Raw genomic sequence first — 24,530 nt, forward strand, 5'->3', positions numbered from 1 at the left:
TTTTTAACAAGATAACATGGATGCTTATTCTGTTGGTTCATGTCCCTGAATATTTATTAGTCTATTACCAAAACATCTGTATATCTCCTTCTGATAAGATTCATCAAAATATACTTTAAGAGTGTTTAGACAACTGAGGTGGTGAATAGTTTTTAAGTTGCTTCTTTCGTTCCACTGCAGTTCGCAAAGCCTGAAGAATTAAATCTTTATTATTCAGGATGTTGTAGCTGCACAGGTTCAGCAACTTGTTGAAATTCTCTTCAGTATACGTAAGCAGACCAGTGCCATAGGGAGCAATAGAGTTGGACACATCTACTCTTCCCTGCTCCATCTCTGTGGGACTGCGCTCCACATCTGAAGTAAGAACATAACAAAGTTGAACACAGCAATGTTATTGAGGTGGAAGACTTCTACTAGGCAATGCAAAATACACAGTAACAGCCAGAAGAAACTGAATTCTCTCAGGAAAATGGTTCAAGATTTAATTACTGTATAGACACTACATCTGCTGCACTAATAAAATCCACTCCTTTGCTGCTTGACTACCACTACAGCTGATCCAGAACTGACTGGCAGAACAACTTTTCCATGTAAAATGCTTTCCTCTCTAAATTAAAGTTTTCCATCAGAATATTTCACTTTTGCAGATTTGGAATTTTGTATTTTTAACCTTTCCATTGGGTACTGAGATGAGAGCTCCTTATCTACCAGCTGGTAGAAAATGACACCAAGAAGCTCCTGGTTTGGGAATTCCCCCTCTCAGGTGACTGAGATTTTAAGCCCATGCAGCAGGACAAATAAGATGATGAACTACATGAGGTCTTTTCCAATAAGCTGCTATATGGATTTTTGGTCAGTTTTTGAGTAAAGTTTCCTGAATCACACTAAATTAGCAACAAGAAAATTGGAGTTGATGCATGCAAAAGTATTTGTAAACTGAAACTGAATTTGCCAAGTAGTTTTTCTGGTGAAACAAACAAATCATCATTTATTCTGTTGCTGAACGAAAGAAAATAATCCAGCAACTTTTCAAAAATGACAGATATCAAAGCAGCTTCTTACCCTAGCAAATCCTTTGCTTCATTACGTGTTTTCAGCACTTTCTATTCTCAATTTTTTTTCATGTAAACAAAGTAATGAGAGGATTCTAGCTTTGTTAACAAAGTAAATGTAGTATCTCATTACAAGACAGTTAAGTGACAGTGTTAGCTACCAGTGGATATTACTTAGTAGCTGCCTCCTGTCCTTTATTATCAAAGGAACATAAATTGTCCCAGATGCCAGATAAGGGGGTTTGCCTCAAGCTACAGCTATTCATGCTTTTAATTTTGAAACTCTTCAGTTCAATCCCTGATTAGTTGGCCAACACTATATCCATCACAACAGGACTGGGAATGTGATAACTTAGCCAATTGAGAAGCTTACCAGTCTCTTGTTTTAGAAGAGGAACAAATTCAATGGATAAACTGGATATGGCAACCTCAAAAAATGATTAATGCTGTTAACTTACTTGGTGCCTTGTATTTTTGGAAGGTATCACACACCAGTGGGAAATAGGCCAAGATTGGTGCCTCTAAGTTGTCCTCAAACACATAGCACTCCTTCAGGTGTACCCGGTCTTCCTGGCTCAGCTCCGTGCTGGGGAATGGGATCCCATGCTCCAAACAGTACTCTGAGAATAGGTCCAGCGGCTGGTTCAACAAAGAGGAGATTTGCAACACAAAGAGAGGTTGAAATAAGGCTACCAAGCCCCATAAACAATACTTTGCTGCCCTAGGCAGTCTGTGGTTGATTTATATGTTTACAAATAAGGCTAACTATGCACTGGAACAAGCATACCCTCTTGATTTTACTATATCCCGGGTAATAGAAGTTTGGTTGATTTGCTAACACTAAACATTTTTAAAGCAAGCTTACTGTTTTCTGAAATTTATATGAAATTCTGATCTTTTTTGTGATTTAGTGGGCACAGTCAAGGATTTGGATCAGGAAAGTTTGATTACACTTGGTATCTCAGAGTATCTCTTGAGTGTTTGCATTCAGTGCATCTAACAATCAATATCTTCATGAACTCCTACAAATAAATTACATTAATTTCAAACATATACGCCCCTCAATGTTTCTTCAAACACAGCAAAACAAAAACCTGACTGAAACTTATGCAAATAACAAAAGTCAAACATAAAAGAAAAACTCCAAATTTTCATTCAAAAATAGCAAAATTATGTATTAAGTAATTACATTGTAAAAGCTATTTAACTAACTATTGAGGAACTTGGTACCACAATGACAAATCTGAACAGATACACAGAATAGGTAATCTTCTATGTGTCTGTGTCCATGTGTGTGTCCCAGACAGCTACTGAAAATAGCCCTGATAAAGACAGTGACATTATGGTCACAGTGTTGAATAGTATCACTGATATGATCTTTAACTTACTAACAACCAGACCATTTTCTGAGAGAGAAATGTGGTAATTCAGCTGCTGGAGTCATACAGATAAAGAAACACTACTTCAAAACATTACCAGAGTCTGTGATCCTCCGCTGTAATTTAAATGCAAAATGACATCCACTTCCCTCTCCGGCCTCAGAATGGGCGGGCAGCTGGTGTTGATGAAGAAAGCTGTGTCTACCAGCTTGAGACAGTCACCCGTTTCATTTAACTGGTTGGGAGAAGAATCCAGCACTGTGTCTGAAAGTCAAAAACTTGTATTATCAATTAATTCCCGCAGGAGCAAGTCCATTTTTTTTCCAAATCAGCATAACAAGGAAAGAAAGGACAGCCCACACTTATATTAGTCTTTGACACAAAGCCCACTGTTAAATACTTGTCTTCGACACAATTTTAGCATCTATAGCTCAACTCTGAGATCAGCAAGGGGGAGCAGTTCTGAGACTCAGCTTCATCCAAAGTGTTATATTAAGCTGTTGTTTCAACTGGTGTAAATTTGTGGCTATTCTCTTCAGTGGAAGCTGTAAGTCATTCTTTTGCGGCTTTTCCTAGGAAGGACAGAATTCAAACAAGCCTGCTGTGGCTCCTCCAAGACAGAAAGACGACCAGCAGTAAATCATCTGGGGCTCGGCAAAACCAATTCCACAGACATATTAATTAAATAATATTAATCAAAATTTGCCTTTATGCCAAAACTTATCAAATATTTGTCCTCAGCAAGTATCAGCACTCAAATCACCTTCAAAGATGTATCTAAAAAAAATTACTATTACCTTTCCACATGCAAAAGCTCTCATTCTCTAAATACTTGTTATGTAGCTGCAAACCCTTGAGGAAATTGTGGTAAGTTGAAACCACTGGCCGTCCGGTCATCATTTCTCGAAGTGTATTGGAAAGGCAACCTTTGGGAATGGATAAGGAAGTTGTCTGTTCATGAGGCTTCCTGGGCAGAGCAGGGTGTTCCTCTGTACGTGGAATGAGAAGAGGGTATATGTCTGCATTTGTTTAGAGCGTTTCTCTCATACAAATAACAACAAAGAAAGAGGGGCTGGGCAGCCAAACCACCACAGACCCATCTGTGATGGAGTGCACGCACCAACATGCGGCCTGTTCTGGGCAGAGGTGGGTTTCAGTGTCACAGCATCACTTTGTTGTTCCCCGTCTGGCCTATCCCTCCCCAAAGACTCATGGTAACGCTCTCGTGACTAACAAAACTCCCCAGGGATGTTGCACAGTGAACAGCGCAATGTTTTTTCCTGTTTTCCAGCACAACTGTTTCTCTCCTGTTTTTCCTTCATTCCCAAAGGCTTGGTGTCCCCTAACTCAGAAACAGAACACAAAACCAAACTCTTCACCATATGTCAGGTTTCACATTTCAGAGAGGTATAAAGATAACAGATTCAAGTGAAAAGTAATCCAAATAACTAACCAATGTCATGCTCAGTGCCTCGGGTCCATCTGTGCCAGAAGTCCTCTGAATGACCCAAGAGGTAGACAGCATCCATGAAATTCTGGGAAAATATATTACTCCACGTGCCTTGAAAGTTTAAAAAAAAGAAGCCATACTTAATACTACTTTGAATTTTTAGAGCACAGCTATGGCAACCTACTTGGATTCAGTCACTGTGGTTGTTTAAACTAGCACTGTTTTAGCTATGAAATATTATGAAATTTAGTATGAACATCAAATGCCATGCCATTACACATAATGTTTGGCTTATGACTAGGCCATTTTAGAAACCTGGCTGTTATAAAAGTCAGACTGTGATTTTAAATACTTCAAAAGATCAGTTCTAATGTGTGTGTTCTGTTTTGGTCTAACATAAGAAGTTCAGCAAATTAATTGCATTTGTCTCAAGAATTTGCTTCCTCTTTTGTCACTTTTGGCTGGTTCATTTGAGATTTAAATTGCATCAGATACATTATCTGGTGTACCAGTATTGCTACTTGCAGACCAACTCTGTGTAGCCAACTATGTGGTTATAAAGGTGATGTTTTTCTGAGATAGTAAATCACCTTCCAAGAAGCAGATGTGGGACTCTGGGATCTTCTTCATCAGGTGACCCATGAAGAACTCACTACCGAAATCCTCTGAACGAACAAAGGCCCCGTATTTCAGGAAACCCACCTCGTAAGGTGTGAACTCCACCCACTCTGCAAATAAGGCATCAAGAAGAACTTAGTGTAGCCACCTGAACACATGTAAAAATAACAGCTTAGAGAATCAAAAGCTGGAAGAACAAGACCTGTAGCTTCAGCATGTTGGTGACAGACAGTTCAAACCACCATGTTTTGAAACAAGCAGGCACCTTTCAGTATATTGCGTGTTAGATTGGTGATGCAAAAGCTAAATTCACCTCCTCCACTAACACTGTGAAAAATCCATTCAGCTTGGGGTTCAGGTCCATTTCTGTACTAGGAAGCAAAAATTGGGGCTGAAAGTCCACTGATGGCTAAGGCCCTGCGCAAGATGTGGCGTGTTTAGTTCTTCTGAGTCAGCAGTGACACCAGCTACTGCTCATTCTTAGACTCTGATAATCACTGCCTTGTGAAGCTAAAAAAACCTCTGACCAAAACCCACCCAAACCTTGGCTGAACACACTGGGACTGCAGATTGTGCCTAGCAGCAGATGATCAGGTTCAGTTGCAGGACCTCCTGCTTCGTTTGGGCCAGAAAACGCCGTGGAAATAGTGATCAGCATCACTGATCAGGGCACAGAGCATGATCCCTCTCTGGCTGCTGGGAGCTGCCTCCCACTCTCACCCCCCCTCCACATCTTCCCTTCTCCATTCCTTGCCTTCCTCTCCCAACTCTTCACAGCTCTCTTGGACTACTGCTGCCTTGGCAGGAACACCAGCAGCTGAAAGAGGCTGTGAGGAGTATGTGGGGACCAGAGGGAGAAAGAGCAGCAGTGGTGGCTCTCAAGGCTGCCAGCAAAAGGCGTATCTGCCCCTCACAGGGCAGTGTCTTTGCACAGGTATCTCCCTACCATGGTATTAGGATGCATATTTTTCATCCAAGTCAGAACCCAGATGTGAATACAGGGGAAAAAGAAATTATTTAAAAGATTTATTAGCTTGGACTTACAGTAAAAGCTTTTGGCATTCAGCCAGCATTAAAAAGAAACTCCTTAGATTTATAGAAGTGTGTATAATAATCATTACCTTTAAAATCCAGAGTGCTAAAGTCATCCTTGACATTGAGGGACAGGTATATGGGCAGTGGATTCTGTCCCTGATTTATTGCCAATTGCTGATCAGAGAGTTTGTGAGTACTTTCCTGTTTATAAAGAACAGAAGTCATTGTAAAAGATGAACATTATGCATGGACTTAATATGGTACCTAAGCATGGACTATCAATGAAACGTCTCCTAAACCTCAGCAGATTTTGTTCTGTGTACTTCAGTTTTTTGACCACACAAATGTGTTCATGTGTTATCTGTCAACCACCTTCGCCAAAGCATTATCACTGATGCTTCCAGGAATTTTGGAATGGGGCATAGAGCAAAAATGTGAGCAACTTGTCTACACAGTCACTAGGATATGACTTGCTTTAAAGGAAAGATAAAGATATTTATCTACCTTGGAGGTGCTGCAGATAAAAGTCAACCAGGGCCCATTTCATTCAATACAGCTTTGTTTGCTGGTATGGCTATATATTGCTATGCCTGACCTTAGCTCTGTCAGAGCCACCTCTCCTCTGTATATTACTAGAATGCTCATTTGATCTGAAAGTAAAGATGGAAAACCAGTTTCATTAACACCTTGAATTTTTACGTGCTCAGACATTTCCCCTAGATGCTTACCTTTTAGGTTTACTGTGTTATTTTTCTTCTAAAAAGCCAAAGAAAGACCCCTCAGAAGTTTTGAGAGCCTTTCCTATAACTGAATCCAGAACTTTAGACACAAAAAGTTAGAAATCCTCTGGAATAAGGGATGGATCTATAATACCTGATGATGTAGCATACAATCAATGAAGAGTCCCCATAAGTCTGTAAAGGACAGCTTGTGCCCCTCTTGCTTTCTTTTACAAAGCTCTTTTTCATAGTATTTCATGTGATCCAACGAGAAACAGTGCAGCTTGCTTGTGATCACATGTTTCCTGATATCACCAATGGGCCCTCTGAGATCCTTCTGTGACCAATTTGCATCTTCATATAACTTTGCCATGGTCCTGGTGAAAAGAAACATAATGTGGTTCATCACTGGGTACGTGACAATTCATGGGCTTATACCACACATAAGAGTTTTGTTTCAGGATACACAAGGCGCTCACCCTCCAACTTTTACCTTGGAAGAGCTGTTCAAAGCCCAGGCAGAATTTAGACTATACAACAATATTTTTGCTGCAGGAATACATTCAAAATCATCCTAGCTTGTTTCTTCTCAGAATCGAGAGAGTAATAAAGCAACAACCATAACCTAACTTTTATTCCCAAGCTTTTACTAGAATTACCCTTTGCTTGTCCAGGTTCAAGCCACAGCTTCTGTCTGAGGCCAGTTCCCTCAGCTGGTTCAGGCACTGAGTGAAACGTTAAGCAGGAGTTTAGCAGCAAACATTGGCCTGGACAAGTGCAAGAGCTCCCCTCCTTGGGCATGCAGCAGGTGGGTCACCTCAGACTCTTGGCAAGGACAGGGCCAGTCTGCTTGAGACTTCAGTTCCCAGAGCTCAGGCAGATTCTAGTCATTCCTTCTCATCCCCACCCCACTTGTTCTAGTTCTGTCTCATGTATCTTTTTAGAGCAGCCCTCCAGAGGCAAAACATTTTAAAGCCCTAGACTAGCCCTGCTAGTCATGCAAGGCAGTCAACATTGAGTGCATGACAGTCCATGTTTCTCAGGGCTTTTCTTTTAAATTCTCCTTTTCAGAGCCATGTAAGAGTTGAGCCAGACAAATATTACAGGAGGATTTCTGAAGTGTTACATGCAACTAGATGACCCAAGAGATACACAAAGGAAGGGAAAACAATATTTCCCTGCTTTTATTTCCTCATTGCTCTCAAGCATGCTTGGGGATCAGGTCTGTGTCCTTTCAGAGATTCAAGTCCCCAGGACTCCAGCTGCATTGCTTTGCTTGCACATCTGCAGCATCGTCTCTGACTCATGATTAACATCTGATTTGTCTGCGCTGGCAATCAAAAGGTTTACTTTTCCCCCAGAAAGCAATCGCCATTTCTTACATTCCCAAGAAAACGCCAGCTTTTCGGCCTACCAAGCCCTATTCAGTCCCTTGTTGATAGCCATAAATAACCACTTTTCATTCAAAGTGAAACACTAAGACACCTCTACCCTCCATCTTAACACAGGAACCTTTTCTGCCAGGTAACTGGGAAATGAGAAATGGATCTGAGGCATACAGAATTTTCATCAAAAAATAACCACGTTTCCCACTCATTCTCTGCACCAGGCACTGAGTTTATGACAGAAACAAGTCCAGCCACCAAGAGAACTCATAATGTATGGCATGACAGAAAGGCACGCATCTGAGCCACAGAACAGCTGTGGGTGGGTTTGTCACCTACACTGAACTGCAGGGGGATACAGGTGAACCATCCTGGCTTGTGCTCTTTTCTTTTAGTTTCTGTAAATAATTCAGTGCGATTATAGAAATACAGTAGTTCTCACTCAATTTATTTCTTGTAGCTAGAAGAAATAAGGGCCACAGCACTGACTGGTCCCATGAAATGAGTGAGCACCAAAAGGAAGCCAAGTCCCAGCATCACGCTGGGTAAAATTCGTCAGCAAGGCAATATGCTTTACCAGGTTATCACTCTGCCAACACAAACAGCAAGCACAAACCCAACTCTCCTTACCATGTTGTGGCAGATAAACCACTGATGTATGAGACACAGTCCAAAACACCTAACTCCTGGAGACCCAGTAGACTGCCAAACATAGCTGTCATGGACCGCACTCCCCCTGCTGTGGTCATGACTGCCACCACTGGCACCTGCTCAACACACAAAGGCACAGAGTCGTTCATCACCAGATGAAATAGAGAAGTGGTGGGCATACAGAAAAAGTAGCAGCAAGACCCTGATTCAGATACATTTGGATTCAATTCACCCTCTTCATGGCAGCACTTAGGTGTGTGTTTGGGTTGTGTAAACTTTGGTGGGACTTAGCGTATGCTGAAAGCATCACTTTCATGAAAGATCGGTGATGCTTTGGTAAGTCAGAAGCTCTAAGCATGGCTCTTGTATGGCCTTATCTATTTTCAGATTTGCAAAGAATCTTTTCTGGATGTTTTTCATTTTTCCTCACATCTTGCCCTCAAACACATTTTAAAATCCTAAGTATAACTGAGGTCAGAGGAGAAGAGCAAGAGCTGCCTGCATAATTTTTTCTTCCTCTAAGTTTATATGCAACATTTGCTATTCTCCCGGCAGATGGTGCCAAGCTTTATAGATTTATTTTAACATCCTCTTTGTTACCCAGATTACCTCCCCCTTCCCTGACATCAATGCTATATGTAATTTGGTCTTACTTTCCTCAGGGATGCAGCAATTCTGTTAGCCAGCCTCCCTCTGCCCCAAAGGTAGAACTTGAAAACTGAGACAACATATTTATTCAGTTTTAGGAACATATCTTGCCATTATCTTTAATCTCGTCTTCATTGTGTTTTACCATCTACTTGGGGGTTTTGTTTTTTGTTTGTTAAATAATATGACTTAATAACCCTTTATTCTTATATAATAATAACAAGTCCTATTCTGCTTGTTATTTAAGGTCATGAGCACGTTGACTTGGTTGACAAATGCTGTCCTGCACACAGCATCAAGGGATGGGCATGCTGGGAGCCGAGCAGAGCAGTGGAGGAAATCCCACACAGGCACATTCTCCCAGTTGCAGAAGAGTGTCTCCCTGACTCTTGCTCCAAGCGCCACAGCCCCATAACAGATTACTGTCCTCCAATAACAGAGTAGCTACCTCTGAGTCCAGGGATTCCCCAGGACAGGAGAAAGCAACAGGTAATGCACTGAAAAACACACAAGACAGATGCTGCTGTACCGGTGTGCTAAGGGAGAGCCACAGCCTTCCTCTGTGAGCCTTGTGTAGCAGCAGAGAAGGGGAGAGGTGCCAAACTGAGGAGAAATGGTCTCAGTCCAAACAACAAAATTTCACCAAGCTTGGTTGTACATATGTTCATCTCAGCAAATAGGTTCTTTGGGTGCCCCTGAGTGAGGATGGAAGCTGGCAGAGAATAAAGGAGCCATAACTGACTTCTTGATACTTCCTCTTTCATCCTCTGTGCCAAAAATTCTTGGATACGGTCTTAGGTGCAAGTGACAATCTGGCCTATACATTTTGGTCTAGAAGATGTGGAAGAGCTATATGGGTAATCATGCAAGTATATCACATTCGCTTCATTCAAAGTGGGACAGAATACTTTAAGTTCCCAAGATGCTGTCCCCATACCTCATCCTCCTGCAGGTCTTCATCTAGATGAAGAACATCTTTCAGAGCAGCAGCTACCACCTTCTTCCTTTTAAGGATGAAATCCTTCTCCTCTGTGCATAGATCAAACCCCAACCGCAAATCTAAATTCTTACAACTAGAGCATAAGAACAGAACAAGACACTTTACCTGGAAGCCATTTCTAGAGCTACTCCTTGACACATCAAGCAAAATAAGCAACAACAATAAACCAATTTAAAGAAAGGCTACTTCCATGCACATGAAGGTTCCCCTATGCAAATGAAAGCAGGTATATGGATATCACAGGCCCTGTATTTCTGCCTTCCTATGGAGATTTTTAGACCAGAATCTGTCCTGAACTATTTCATGCAATCATGAGGAAATTAAATGAAACAAATTCTCTGCCGATATAAAATGAGGAACATAACTGAATTAAAGCTGTTTCACATTGAGCTCTGAAATTTGGACACCTCTTCACATTCTCTTGCTATGTATGTGTTTCCTGAAGAGCAGAGAGGGCCTAAGCAGTTACCTAAACTTAATACGCTTTAGGCAAAATGACCCTAATCCCATGTTAGGCTTATCTCTACTAAGAACTTGTGCTGTAAATACTTGAGTTAGAAATGACTCTTAAGTGTATCCCTTCATATCTGTACATGATTATGAACATCATATGCATCATTAATTCTGTAACTTCTATTTTTACAGGGCTACTGTTTCACGTGTTTTTCAGCCAAAAGGTTATTTTGTCCCTTCTGTGGCTCATAATTAATATTCAGTAAAAACCTCTGATCTGTCTGCAATTAGTGCTTGCAATGTAGCTTACTCATCAGTAGGGGGCAATGTCGCCCTTCGGAAAATCACTGCAAGCCTGTCATAAATTAATTACTGTCAGCTTGTTTCATTGAAAAACGACCTGCAGAGGACTAGTAAATGCATAATGGTGCTGGAAGCATCTTAGAAACGTGTTACACATAAACGTGTATGTATTATAGATAAAGGTTACAAGACAGAGGGGTTCTTAAGTATCAAAATTAGGAAGCATCAACATTATGGAAAACATTGGGACTGGTTATGTCCCATGACTACCTACCACCTATTCTATGCTGAACTCCTACCAACCAATTTAAAAGCATGTGTCATTTTATTAACCCTTCCCCATATTTTAGTCTTCTTTAACCAATTACAATATTTATTCCTGGTTTTGAAATGAGCTAGTTTAAGCTGTAGCTTCCTTTCATCTAAAGATGATACTATGAAAGTATAGGAGATGGCCTAAGTAATCATTCAAAAGAAATAAAAGATTTACCCATCTTCTTTCTTCACAGACACCTCATAAGATTCACCCTAAGAATCAAGAATGAAAACACCATAAATTTTAAATAGGACTGAAAGTTTGGAAAAGCAAGTTTTACAGTATTAGCAATTATTCAGATATATAGTCTGAAATGACAAATGTTTGGTCTCTTCTCAGGCCTTCTGCACACAATCATCACTAGGATCCTGCTTTTAAAATACTTTTAAAGCAATCAGCAATTCTGAATATGCTACTTTTCCCCTGAATAATAGCTATACTTTCAACTGTATGCAGAGCTGAGCATACATATAACTCTGCCAGTATGTTTTTAATAACAAAATTAATAATGAACCAGGTATCACAGAGATATAGCTTACACTTGTTGAAATAATTCCAAACACTGTCAAAGGTTACTCACTCTCATCACTGTCACTTTCTTTCCCAAGTCCAGAGAATGGAGAGGCACAGCCAGGGGACTACTTACATCCATTTCCCTCCTAGCTGAGCTATGCTGAATTAAAGTGGAGAAAAAAAAAAAAGTTATAAGGAGAAAATTATTTACAACCCATAGGTACAAATCTACCAGAGAAGGGCTAATTCATGATGCTTCTCCCAAAAGTGACTTTAGCCGTTATCGCAAGCAAAACATACACCACAAAAAAAACGCTCCTTTGGCAGCCTCATGTGCAGTCTGGGTTGACTTTGCTTGATGTAGTGGAACATGGTGGTTTCACTGCCTCCCTGTGTGCAGCGAGGACCTATGGAAACATCCTGGGTTTCTTCGTAGGATCCTTTCATTGTAAATGTGAAATCTCTCCCTAAGAACAAGCAGCAAACCACAGAGAAATGTTAACTGCATCTAGCCCTGAAAAAATAACAATAAAAATGCCCCAAGTAAAGTTTCAGCCTTAGTGCAGTCAACATTAATTTGGGCCACAATATTTTTCCTCCCCCATAATCAGTGTGAACAAGGACCAGACTGAGTAAGCAACAAAAGGCCGGTGCAGCATTGCAACTTCTCCCCTGCCAAGCAACAGAGAGCATGTGTTAGACCAGTGGATGCCACTAGCAGCATCCACACCCCCTGAGTTTCCACCCCGATAGTTGTGCCTCCCCTCTTTTGCTTTCTGTTCTCATCACAGGTATTTCAGTTCCATCACACTGCAGTGATGTTTCTGAGTCTCCCAGCCACCTCCATGGTTTCCCTTAAGCTACACAGCCATGCCATCCCCAGAGGATTCTCACTATTAGCAAGTAGATAATTCAGGAAACACCTCAATCCCCAAGCAGCCCTGATACAAACAGAGACTAAAACAGATCAAATATTTGTCTAGATTCAGCTGTATCTCCCATACCACAAAACTCAGTGACAAACGATTTAAATCAATAGCCTCACTTTTGTAAGGGCTCTTCATTTTTGTTTCCTTCACATGTACTTCCAAACAGGAAACTTCACGAGACTGGAAGAGATAAGCAATAAAATCACCGGTCACAGAAATAATTCAGGATCCTCACTGAGGATCTAGAGGTCCTGTAGAAACACCAGGCTTGGCCATGATGTCCTGTGAACACGAAGACATTGCAGAGGCTAATTCTCTTGTATAAATCATGCAAGCAATACTGTGGTCAAGGAAGTTAAGATAACTGGGGATCTGTCCCTTTACATTCAAATACCATTCAATCCCCAACAGTTAACACAAGAAATTTTTCTCCCCACCTAGGCCACACTTTAACTTTTGTCTACAGAAGAGTGAGCTGAAGAATACTTACAACTGGACAGATGGGTCTGTACTTTATTACCTTTGGGATGAAGCTGAAACTTCCCAAGAGAGTGCTGCATAGGAGGAAGTAGCAGCACAGGAGCATTGCACAGTACTTTGGGTATGGTGTGAAAAGAGCCTTCAGCTCCAAGGTAGACATTCAGTAACAAACTCTGCAGTGACACTGGATTCACTCCCTTCCCAGCTTCCCTTGTTTACTGCCATTTCATCAGCGAGCAGCTCACTGGCATTGTGGCAAAGTGCTGGTCCAAGCCTCTCCCAACACAGAACACACTACAAGCATGACCAAATTCAAAACTTTACCACCACACCTGTGTCTCATCTGAAAAAGAGTAAAGGCTATGCCTAAAGGCATAGTTCTTCCAACTTCCATACATCCTTCCAATACATCCTTCAGTTCTGTCCTACCATAAGAACATAAGCATAAAAAAATAAAACAATTACCACTAGTACGCCATTAGTAATGATGTTCTCAGATACACCTGGACTGAAAAGAAAAAATGAAAAGGTTTATTTAAGAGTGGGTATATGAGCAATAATCTTTTAAATGCAAATAGTTCTCTGAGCTCAGTTTTTCTAGCTGCCAAGTCCCATCAGCACTTCTGTCTTTCACCTCTGTCTTGTGCTCACTGCCAGGTCACAGTCCCATAGCTCCTAGGGACACTCCCTCTTTCTTACCTCCGCTTATCAGCATCATCTCTCCTTAGGCTGAATTACAAAATGAACACCCACCCTTAGCTATAAATAGTAAGTGAGATTGTTACTCAAGAAGGGGTTTCACCAGATTCAGGAGAGAAAATCAACCATGGGGAAGATGCCAAGATGGGATGTCTGAGCACAGGTGCATGGAGCCACTTCCCCAATGCTGCATTATCACTCTCTAAAACGTGAAGTTTTCTGATGACGAATTCTGTAACATTTAGGCTTTACTCACATGTTTTCCAGTAGAAATTCCACTTCTAGTTCTTCCTGATTCTGAAAACAAGATTTATTTTTCATTTAAGGAAAATGAACAAAAACTTTTTTCTTTGATAGAACTCTGATGATTTTGTATAACCCTCCCTTGCAAGGTTTTGCTACTCCCACACCCTCTGCATCATAATGTAAATGGATGGAGCCTTCTTTGGCCACCCTTTAATTTCATGTCTCTCTCCACCGCTCTACTGTTTACAAACCAATTGTCACCCCAAGGAGAAGAGGAGAGTAAGTATCATAGAATAGGAGGTGAAGGTCCCATTTTTCATTTATTAGCAGGACGAGACATGGGTCAATCAATACCGAGGAAGGGAGGTATAACAGGTGAATGATGTGGGAGAACATACTTGAGAATAAATGGCTCTAGGTGGTGAGTATGTCTGGGTTAAAACAAAAGAATTCACAGAGTATAGTGACTAAACATAAACAAAAGGTGGGAGAAGAGACCAACTTGGAAAAAGAGAATTGCCAGGGTGAAGGGAAGAAGAGAGAAGAGGGAAGACTGAAGCTGTAAAGGGGAATGAAGGACAGAGTTCACGAGGGCCAAATCAAGATGAAAAAGAGGGAAGAGTGTAAGAGCAGGGAACAGCAACAGAGGAGAGTAACATATCAACAACATAAGAGGGACTGAATAACTGTATTACTTTACTGCAGCCATTTGCTGGATCAGTCTGTGTGGGACACAGCCAATCCAGGAAATACCACACAAAAACATATATCAGAGATCTTTTATATCACCCACAGGGAGGAAAACACTAATTAGTAGAAGATATGAATCTCTTTCTGACAAGTGATGGTAAAATTTTTCATTCATATTCAGAAGAACTAAACTTTACTGCCAAATATCTCTTCTGTCTGGCTGCACGGCATACTTTAACTTTGTGAAGAGACCATGCAAAGTCTGGTAATGTAGCTGCCAAGATAAAATCATCACTACAGTAAAGGTGAAAAGTGAGTACTTTTGTATTCACTACTTCATGTCAGTAAATGAGACATCTCAGGTGGCTTCTCTGAGAGCTGGATCTGTGGCATGTAAGCCAGCAGCAGGTGGTTCTGCTGGCTTCTTTCTCCCAAAGTCTCCATTTCATGAGAATTAGGGTGGTTGCAACAGTTTGTAACAGAAGGCTGAGGGATAGATTTTAGAAAGCAGTCACCTTACAGAGATGCAAGACAGACTTTATCAAGCATCAGATTGTGACCAGTCTGTACTATCCAAACTCACTGTCTGTCTGTCCCAACTTTGTCCAAAGAAGAGCAGAAACAATGTTCAGGAGACCCTGGCTCATAACATTTGCCTACTTGTGCCTGCCTTATGTTCCCATCCTTCTTATGCTGTTGTACACACACTTACACAAATTATATTTTTATTAAGTCCCATTCACATTTTTGTGGGTGAAAAACCGGGAGCAAAGCAATGGAAAGACTTGTTAGACCGCACAGTGAGCAAGAGGTACAGCAGGAAGAACCCTGATCCTCTGACATTACCCATCCGGCCTCCTTGGCCCTCCTTTGGAGATACCTTGGTAGATGAAAGAAATCTTTATGGGCAGAGGTGGCAGTACTGCCTATAATTAAGGTTGCCCAGCATGTTCCACTACTAAGTCACTTTAAAAAAAAAAAAAAAATTAACCCTAAGTGTTCTAAAAATCCATGTACAGACCATAATCTGTGATGCCTCATAGGTGCCTGAGTAGGACTCGTGATCCGAATAAGGACGGCTTGACCAAGACATTCCTGAGATACAGCTCACCTTGTCTTATCATCCCAACTTCCACCTTGCTAAGCCGATCGGTTAAGCCAACTCTGCACATGCCTCAGAGCAATTTCATGGCTTGAATCACACCTCAGATGATCTCAGTCACATGAGGCTTTTTCTAAGGAAGGCTGTAGCCAGCTGGAGTAGGTATATTGAAATCCTTGGTAAGGATTGGCTTTCTAGAAGAGTAGTTAATAAACACTCTCCAAAGCAATAATAATATAAAAAACAGGCAAGAGTGTTTTCCCAACAGCCTGTCTGACACAGTGGTTTAGAAATAAAAAGAGCACACACAGTTCCTAGGAACTGTAAACTCAAGCCCTTGTCAAAAGTGTGAAAAAGCCCTGAAGTCTTGTTACTACACAGCCTCCAAACAGAGAAGGTGTTATATTTTGTGAAAAGTAGTCTGAGTACATATTTTGCTCTCTTAAAAGATGGATGTGATTTCTCCACGTGTCCTCTCAGCAACTTCACCCACCAAACATTTTATAAGAAACTCTTTATCCCCTCTTTAATACAACCAAACACAATATTCTTTGAGGCATACGCAGCAAAAAAACCTCCTAGGTCACACACTGACATAGAAGAAAAGAATAAAACACTGAGGAGATTCTCATTCTTCAAGCCCTACCCATTCTGTGCTGGCTTAGTCCCCGTAAAAGAAATTTGTAACCCTGGAAAAAAAGATCATAAACAGACTTGCTGAGAATTTTTTTTTTTTTTTTAAATTGTTGTTTATCAGAAGGATGAAAAAAGCCTGAGAGATTTTAATGAGAATATGTAATCATTTACCAAGCATATTGCCTGAAAGCACAGAACAAAAACCCCGGTGAAGCTGAAAGGAGGTACCCCTCATGAGCTACTGGCCAAAGGGTCAGGGCAGCTGCCCAGAAAGGGTTTGTTCACATCCCTGCTCTGTCAGTATCCTACAACAGCAACGACATCTCTAACCATCAGCTTCTTCATTTTTGACTCTTGCTCTCTCTGCTTTTTTCAAAAGACGTTTTTGAAATCTCAAAAAAAATGCAGAATAGGAAAGCCATTTTGCATCTAATTGCAATCACAACAGAGGGGTGACTGTTTCTGACCCCTCTTAAACCCTGAGCATTTAACTTTGTTCTTTAATAAGGTCCTTTTAACAAAGTCTTTGTATGCGAGAACAACTCTAATATAGGTTATAACTTGAGACAAAATTCTGATCAGGAGTATTATTTTATCTATCCATTTAATTTCACTCGCCTTTTCATTCCTCACCTCTGGATTCAACTCAAAATTCAGGTGAACTTTTTCTCCAGGTTGGATTTTAGCTACATCAAAGCGAACAGTCAAAAGCTGGTCATCTGGTGTAAAAGTATCCTCATCGCAGACTGTCAGCTCCAGGATGTTCTGAGGAGAGAGGCAGAGAAGGATGTAAATGCCATATTCTGGGGCTACTGAGCCCAAAAGGAAGGTCTAGCAAGAGTCAGCATGCAGCCCTCACGTTGTTCAATGCAGACGGACTCCTGCAACAACGTGGAATTCGGTTCACAGTCCCTGTGACTCAGACTGCAAAGTCAGGAACAAACCCTAGAAGAGGCAAATCATCAGATTTGGCAATGAACAAGAGCTCACAAGAAAGGCAGCATGAGTGACATGCATGATGGTAATAGGCACTGGACAGAGTAGAGATTACACACGCTGTTCATCAGATCCTTTGTGGATTCAAAATTCCTATCTTGAGAAATTTTGGCATATCAGCAGAAAATAATAATAGAGGGCAAACCCCTAGCCCTTTACAAGTGGAAGGCAATGCACATTAAAAAACTCTTTTAACAAAATTTAAATTCTAGTGATTCCCCTTGCAATTCCTCAGGGCTCAGATTACCCATAGCAGCATGAGAAGATGCAGCACTATCAAGACATAGGAAGCTGACCCCACGTCTAGACATTGTATCACTCGCACTCTGACTGCTAATCTATTGCTGCTAACTCTACAAACATTTCAACAGTTTTTTACAACTGCTGTGGGACAGAAAGAAGCATTCAACTTTATTCCAAATGATCCATAACCCTCTGAGCTTACACTAATTCAAAGCATAGGATAGGCATGACTCTATTGTAACTCCATAAGTCAGAAGCACGGTTTGCTTTCTTATAGCCTATTAGACTTTTGAAAATACGCCTGTTTAATGATGGAATGGTTAGTATTAAAAGATATTTTAAAATTTTTAAAAAACAGCATTAAGTTACGGCACCTCTTAAAACTTACAAACGGCATCACTGTTACAGTATAAAGCAGGTATTGCAAACTCAAGGCAACATACAGCAAAAATGTCTTCACAGTTGCATATAAGAAAACATAACTAATCCTCTAAAGAGTTCATAAAACCTCCCATCCAGTTCATAGGGTTCTAGTGCTTAGAAGATGGCAAAGACCAGTCAGAGCACCAGAGAATCCAGATGAAAGCTTGCATATTTACTTGCTGGTAGGAACAGCATCTCTCATGCTGTCTCTGACAATTTCTGTACCTTTCCGTTACCATCTGATTCCTCAGCATAACTGAGTTCAAGCCTCTATGTGAGCCTCAAGGCTCTCATAAAAAGTCTGCATGCAGCAGGTGAAGATGTCCCCTTTAGAAAACATCTGCTCACTGTCACAGGTGCAGATCCTACCTTTACTTCGCTTTGTATCATGAAGTGGAAAGTTTCATTCCACACAGGGTTTCTGCAGTTGCGTACAGTTCTTGTCCGGGCTTCCCGACATGAAGCTGTTGGCAGCCACAGCTTGATGTAGCAATCAGTTTGGCTCACTGTGTTAACAAAGATACGCATAATTAGTACAGCAGTATTTTTTTATTATTTCTTTTGCCCAGTCAGGGGAAAAAAAGATTAACCTCTGAGGAGTCCTAAATATTTCATTAGACCCAAAGGAAAACATTCTGGGTTTAGAGTTATATAACTTTTTTATCTACATTTATGTCAATTCCAGACAAAAATCAATTTTAAACCACTAATTCTATCTGATAACAAAAGCCAAAATATGCAATTTCAACAGTACTAAACTGAAGTATTCTGGCTTTTCTGATTTTTTACTTCTATTTTCAAATATTTGCCAGGCTTCAAGCAAATTCATATATGACTTCACTTCCTGAAAATACATTTTTTTCAAAAAAAATGAAGAATTTAGTTCTGGGGATTTTTTGCCCTGGTTCTAATTGTAATGCACAAGTCATCCACAGTGATATAGCAATGAGGACATGAACACAACAGCACCCAACACAACTACTCCTTTTTCCTGTGTCTATCACAAAGGTGCCCCTTTCAGAAGGGAAATGGGCAACCTGTGGATAAAGGGCCACTGAAGAATTAGGGGAAGGGAAATATCACAGAGCAGCTGGGGAAAGGAAGGATAACTTCTTTCCCAACATAGAATTCCTATTCTATTTAATTTCTATTGTTAACGGTTTTCTAAATTATTTTAATTGTCTAAACAAAAATGAAAAAAGATGCAACTTCTTCAGCCAAAAAACATGAGACATTACTGTAATCCAAGCAACAGGTGTACCAGAGCATTAAATTCAGGTGACAGTGATTTTCTTGCTAACCTATAAACATGCCGTCAGTGATACTCACACAGATCTGCTTTGCGGAGATTTCTCATGCTTATAATTTTTACAGTAAGCCAGCACAACCGAGGTACTTCTGGCTGCAGAACAATGAGAAAAATATCTTGATTATAGCAAATAACTCAGACATAAGTAACTCAGCATAGCAAAGGCTATTCTGTCATTAATGCAGTGAATATGTTTTCATTTTAATTATTTGAGACAATTTCTGAGAGGAAATTCTTTCTTGTGATTTGACACCATATAATGTCAGATTCCAGCTGTGTTTACTAACCAGTGGTGTTTAAGTTTTCTAAAGGTTTAGGTTTTGGAGGGTAAGTTTTAATGCAGGGAGTAGTAAGAAATATCACAAGAGAGTTTTCACAAAAAAATCATTACATAATTGCCCCTGTAAAATCCAGCTACCTTCAAACTACAGGGTTTGCTCCTTAAATTTCAGGCTGAGTGCAACAGGTTACAGCACAGCACTTCCCGGTGTGCCAGCTTGGGGACCATGGGATACCCTCCTTCCTCCGGCAGGGACTGCTGCCCATCTGCTACATAACATTACTGCAGAACAGATACCCTCCATTTTGTAATGCCCCGGTCAAGATATCACTGCTACTGGCCAATCTGGCAGTGGGATATGTAACACCGTAAAATCCTTTACCATACCAAAATACCTGACCCTTAAAAGGAAATAAATGACTAAAAGAGGGAGAGAATGGTTCTAGAAGTGAACAGCCCAGTATGGGACTCCAGAGCTCTTCAGTTACACCAGCAGGAGGAAGGCTGAAATCAGAGGCTTGGGGTAAGCATTCTTCCATTTCACATGTAGGTCTAGCTCCTTATAAGGCAGCTCTAGTATTTCAGTGCAAATTTGACATGACCGAAGGCAGAAGCAGCTGGTTTGTTTTTGGGGTTTTTTTTGGCTCTGTGTGACACTGAGTAAAGATAACCTGTCATCCATAGATAAGGTCTACGTTAATCAAAATGAAACCACATTACCACAACATGCAGAACTGATATATGTACATAAACCAGGAGCTAGAGAAAAACCAGAACTGAAGAAAGCATGAATCACAAAATCTCTAAACAATGTAAGAAAATGGAAAGTTGCAAACACAAACCGAATTACAGATTTGATAGGATAAGAGTAAAATTGTCAGTGTGTTAGATTATGCAATTAAACACAAAGAAGCAAGATTAAAAGTTATAATTGCATATGAATGCACATACACACACACACACCAAAAAAAAAAAAAAAAAAAAAAGCACAAATAGGTGATTCAGAATGCCCTGGCTTATTCAGGACTTTTCCATAATAAATTATTTTAAAAATATGTCCACATGGAAAAACACTAGGCTGACCTGATTGATTTAATAAGGAGAAGCACTGAGGTATAGCAATACATCGACACCCCATAGTGCAGGGCTCTACAGGGGAACAGCTTGAGGCTCCACAACCCTCTCCATTTTTTGTTTTCTCCCTCCACTCCCCATCACAGCTACACATAACTCTGTACTTGGCTACAGGAAAAACAAGACAATCTTAAAGAACATCGTAAGTAAAATACTACATACAGAAGCAGTAGCTCTATTAATTAAATTGAAAGGAGCAATTAAATCTTCAAAGCATCATGATTTCTGAGAAACTGTCTCCTTAGGACCTCCTTGTGTACCTCTTATTTTGATATGCCAGTGTCCTGACAGGGCAGATTAACCATCTAAAAAGCAGTAAGTCACCAGGCTAGATGCTATTTACAGCCCATTGGAAAAATTCTCAACCCAATAGTTTTCTCTCAGAAAGTGCCATTTGAACAAAACCAGTGGGTTTGGAAGAAACCCATCAACCTCAGCAGAATTTTTGGCAGCAATGTTTCTGGAGATAGAGAGAATGACAGGAGATGATGATCCAAATTACTGAAAGCTCAACTTTTCATCCCAAATACAGAGGATTAATTTTTCATCCTCAGCTTTAGTACCATCCATATCCAGAAGTCTGGAGAAAACTTATTCATGAGATGGCTGAAGTACTAAGAAAACATGCAGACACAAAATCAATTATTATTACATAGTGATAGCAGGTAGTGAGTTTGCTGCTCTCCCAGATCTAGCAAAGATTTAGCCTCGTATTTCTGCTCTGAATACAGCTAGGGAACAGATTCAGGAAATGCAGGGGGGAAAAAACCACATCATATAATTTTTGATTTTTTTTAAAGTTGTTATTTAATATAATTTCAACCAGCCAGTACTCAGAAAAGGGAATAATTTGTTACATATCCAGTATGCACCATGTTCAGTACCTTCCAACACCTTTTACCAGTTCAGTTTCATAAAAATTAGCATTCAGAATTATTTTAAGTGGCAGACACTGAATAATCCATTTTATCTGCTGATCTGCCTCCATAAAGCAAAGGAAAAATTATTTGAAGATAGAACCTTGGGTGTCATGAGGTATGACGACTGTCATATAGTGATGTCACAGTAAAATCAAGACTAAAATCCAGCCCTCCCAGTTCCTTGCCCAGCATCTAAACCACAAGTTCATTACCTTCCTCACCTTCCGAACCCGTAAGTCATAGCGAATGTTTTCCACTCTAGAGAGCACACTCACAGAAGAAACAAATATTCCCTTAACTAACCGTTAAAAAATATCACCTCTCATAATAACAGTTAAACTTAGGGAGAGATAGGAAAGGCTGATGGAAGACTGCAGGTAGCACGGCCATTATTCATACCCCGCAGCCCTCTCCCTGCAACCCGGAAGCTGCCCTCCACACAGTACCTCGTCTTCAGCGCTGTGCGGTCTTTCATGATTCCTCCTTCTGATTCCAATCTTCCTGTGCGGGTTTGCTCGGATGAAGCGATCCTGGGGACAAGAAGGCAAGAGAGGGGCCAGTGATGAAACCCAGCAGCCAACAATTCCTAGTTTTCAGTTTCTACTCAGATTCACCATGGCAATAGCAGGGGGCCCTACCATTTCTCCTCCTCATGATGGAATACATCTCCATCTCACCAAGACCAGCTATCTGCTGCTCTTACTAATAAATCTGCCCACCGCAGACCCATTCGACTTTTAAGGATGAAAATTCCCCAAGCATTTTCTTTTGATGCATCTCAACCAAGATAGCCAAACAGATCCTCCTGCCCCACCACTGATTTTCTCTTACCAAAGATGAATAGGCTGATGATCCCATTAGTATCTCTGTTTCATAAAAGGCAACACTATAATGGTCCAGTCTGCATGTCTCACAGGTAGCAGGTGCTCCTGGACCACGCTATTTTCCAGCCAACTGAGGCAGGGAAGAAGAGCTGTACAGATTGACTCATAGCTCCACCTCCCACTGATTTCAAAAGCACAAATTATGAACTTGTTCATGAAGATTTTTTTTCCTTTTTTTTTTTTTTTTAATACCACAGTTATTTAGGGGAAAGGAAGAGATGGGTCAAACATTTTATCGTAGGCTAATCCCAAAATAAAATAGTTGTCTACCACCGTAAGGTCTGAATAACCACATACAGAGGGATATCCTGGGGCAGTTGCAACCCTCACAAACTAGAGAAAACCTAACAGAACATTGCAACTACTGATATCTACTGTAACTTTCTCTAGTCCTAAAATCCATACCTGCACTTTGGCAGCACCAAATGGAGTAATCTGAACATCCAAACAGCAGCATTCCAGCTCTCACTGGCTCCTCCAGCCAGATACACAACTGCACAGGTTTTCGCGAAGTTCACTACAAATTACAGCCACAACATGGCTTTCATGGACAGTGGCAAATAGTTAAAGAAAACAGTTTGTAGCTTTTCTTCTCTCTTATTTCTGTTACATAAGGGATGTTATGGGGTAAGCAGAGCCAGCAGGAGAGCTTTTGTTATTGAAACGATTTTTAGCAGAAGTGCTGCTTTCAATTAAATTATGTTAGAAACCCATGTAAGCTTTAACACAAATAACTGCGTATGACTTTTTTTCCAAAATATTTAAACATTCACGTTAAAACTGTCAAGTCTCATTTCTTTTTCATTTTAGAATAATTTCACATTATTTTTCTGTAATAGCGCTCAATACATAATAACAAAAGTACCTAGTACCATTACTAAAATATGACAGAAGCCAGCTATCACGTTAAACATTTTTAAAATCGCTAAAATCAGCTGTTATTCAATAGTGAGAAATTGCAGTTGAAATAATTTTTTTAAAACTGTTTATTTTATTTTTCAGAATTCCCAAGTTTCTAAGTCAGGCAGAAAACCCCTTTTCGAAGCAGCAGGACTTCTTACGAAAAAAAAAATCTGACTGTCAACCATTTCTAATAAACGTATCTGACTATTCAAACTGTCCTGTAGAAGAGAGCTGCCTTAGATAAAGTTTCAAATGATCATTATAATTAGTCTGCTCTTTCATAGACTCAGACATCGAATGCCTAAAAGTCCCTGCTTTAGGTTGTACTAACATTTATGCAAAAAATTGTGATGAGTTCCCAACTACAGGTTTTTTGTTGTGTTGGTTTTTTATTCTGTGGAGCAGTCTTATTACAATAGAGCTCTATTTCACTCTGATTATATGGTAATGCTTTTGAAGTAATGCTCCTTGATTTGAAACAAGAGATCCAGCTGATGCTGTTAGAAGAGGCTGAACATGACAGCCGTCGCATCGCTTAGCTCAGGCTCTGAAGTCATTTTATGGCTCAGTTTGATGACAGCAGATTCTCCCCAGCTCTTCAAGAATAAAAGTTACCCATCCAGTTAGATAATATGCCATGCTCCCCACCCTTTCCACAATCTCCACATTTGGGCCTTTTGTGAATTTCATAAATTAGATCAAGCAACATTAACTGCTCAAGTGGCTATGTTGCTATACTATACGTGCTTGACCTGCACATCATTAGAAAGAAGAAATCCACCTAAACAGCTCTCCCATACAAAAGCAGACATAGCCCAGCAATAGTGGGAAGTTACTTGATAACGTGATATTGTGCATCATAAACAGGGGCGCAGGTGAGTCAGAAGTCAGAAAGCTGCAGGCCAGACAACAAGATAGTATTTCACCAATACCATTATAACAACAGAAGCCTTCAGCAGTACGAGTTGCATGGCAATATGAGGGCTGGAGTCACACAGACACTTAAACTGGGCCACATAACTTGCAGCACAGGTGCCTGGGGTGGCCAAGGAGCAGACCGCTTGCAGCAGGACCAGCACAGACTTGCAGCCTCTTGAGAGGCAGCTGCGAGGGCTGGAGACCCCCATTTGCCAC

General features: G+C 40.5%; 1 protein-coding gene across 1 annotated transcript; it reads right to left on the reverse strand.

Moving 5' to 3' along the window:
- Window positions 1–115: 115 nt before the first annotated feature.
- LOC104020441 (cytosolic phospholipase A2 epsilon) lies at window positions 116–20,094 on the reverse strand. Its single transcript, XM_087746791.1, has 20 exons — window positions 19,951–20,094; window positions 19,296–19,368; window positions 18,336–18,472; window positions 16,938–17,069; window positions 13,887–13,927; window positions 13,397–13,439; window positions 12,568–12,631; window positions 11,823–11,989; window positions 11,590–11,682; window positions 11,184–11,221; window positions 9,875–10,010; window positions 8,269–8,405; window positions 6,408–6,630; window positions 5,621–5,735; window positions 4,472–4,609; window positions 3,885–3,992; window positions 3,229–3,420; window positions 2,529–2,695; window positions 1,511–1,691; window positions 116–354 (listed from the first exon to the last, which is right to left on the reverse strand). Exons 1-20 carry the CDS (start codon window positions 20,092–20,094, stop codon window positions 116–118), a joined length of 2,568 nt encoding a protein of 855 aa, XP_087602917.1.
- Between the last annotated feature and the right edge of the window lie 4,436 nt (window positions 20,095–24,530).

The sequence above is a fragment of the Nipponia nippon genome, unplaced genomic scaffold (genome assembly GCF_047370975.1).
Source record: "Nipponia nippon isolate SJK-2023a ecotype South Korea unplaced genomic scaffold, ASM4737097v1 scaffold_10, whole genome shotgun sequence".
Taxonomy (NCBI): Eukaryota; Metazoa; Chordata; class Aves; order Pelecaniformes; family Threskiornithidae; genus Nipponia; species Nipponia nippon.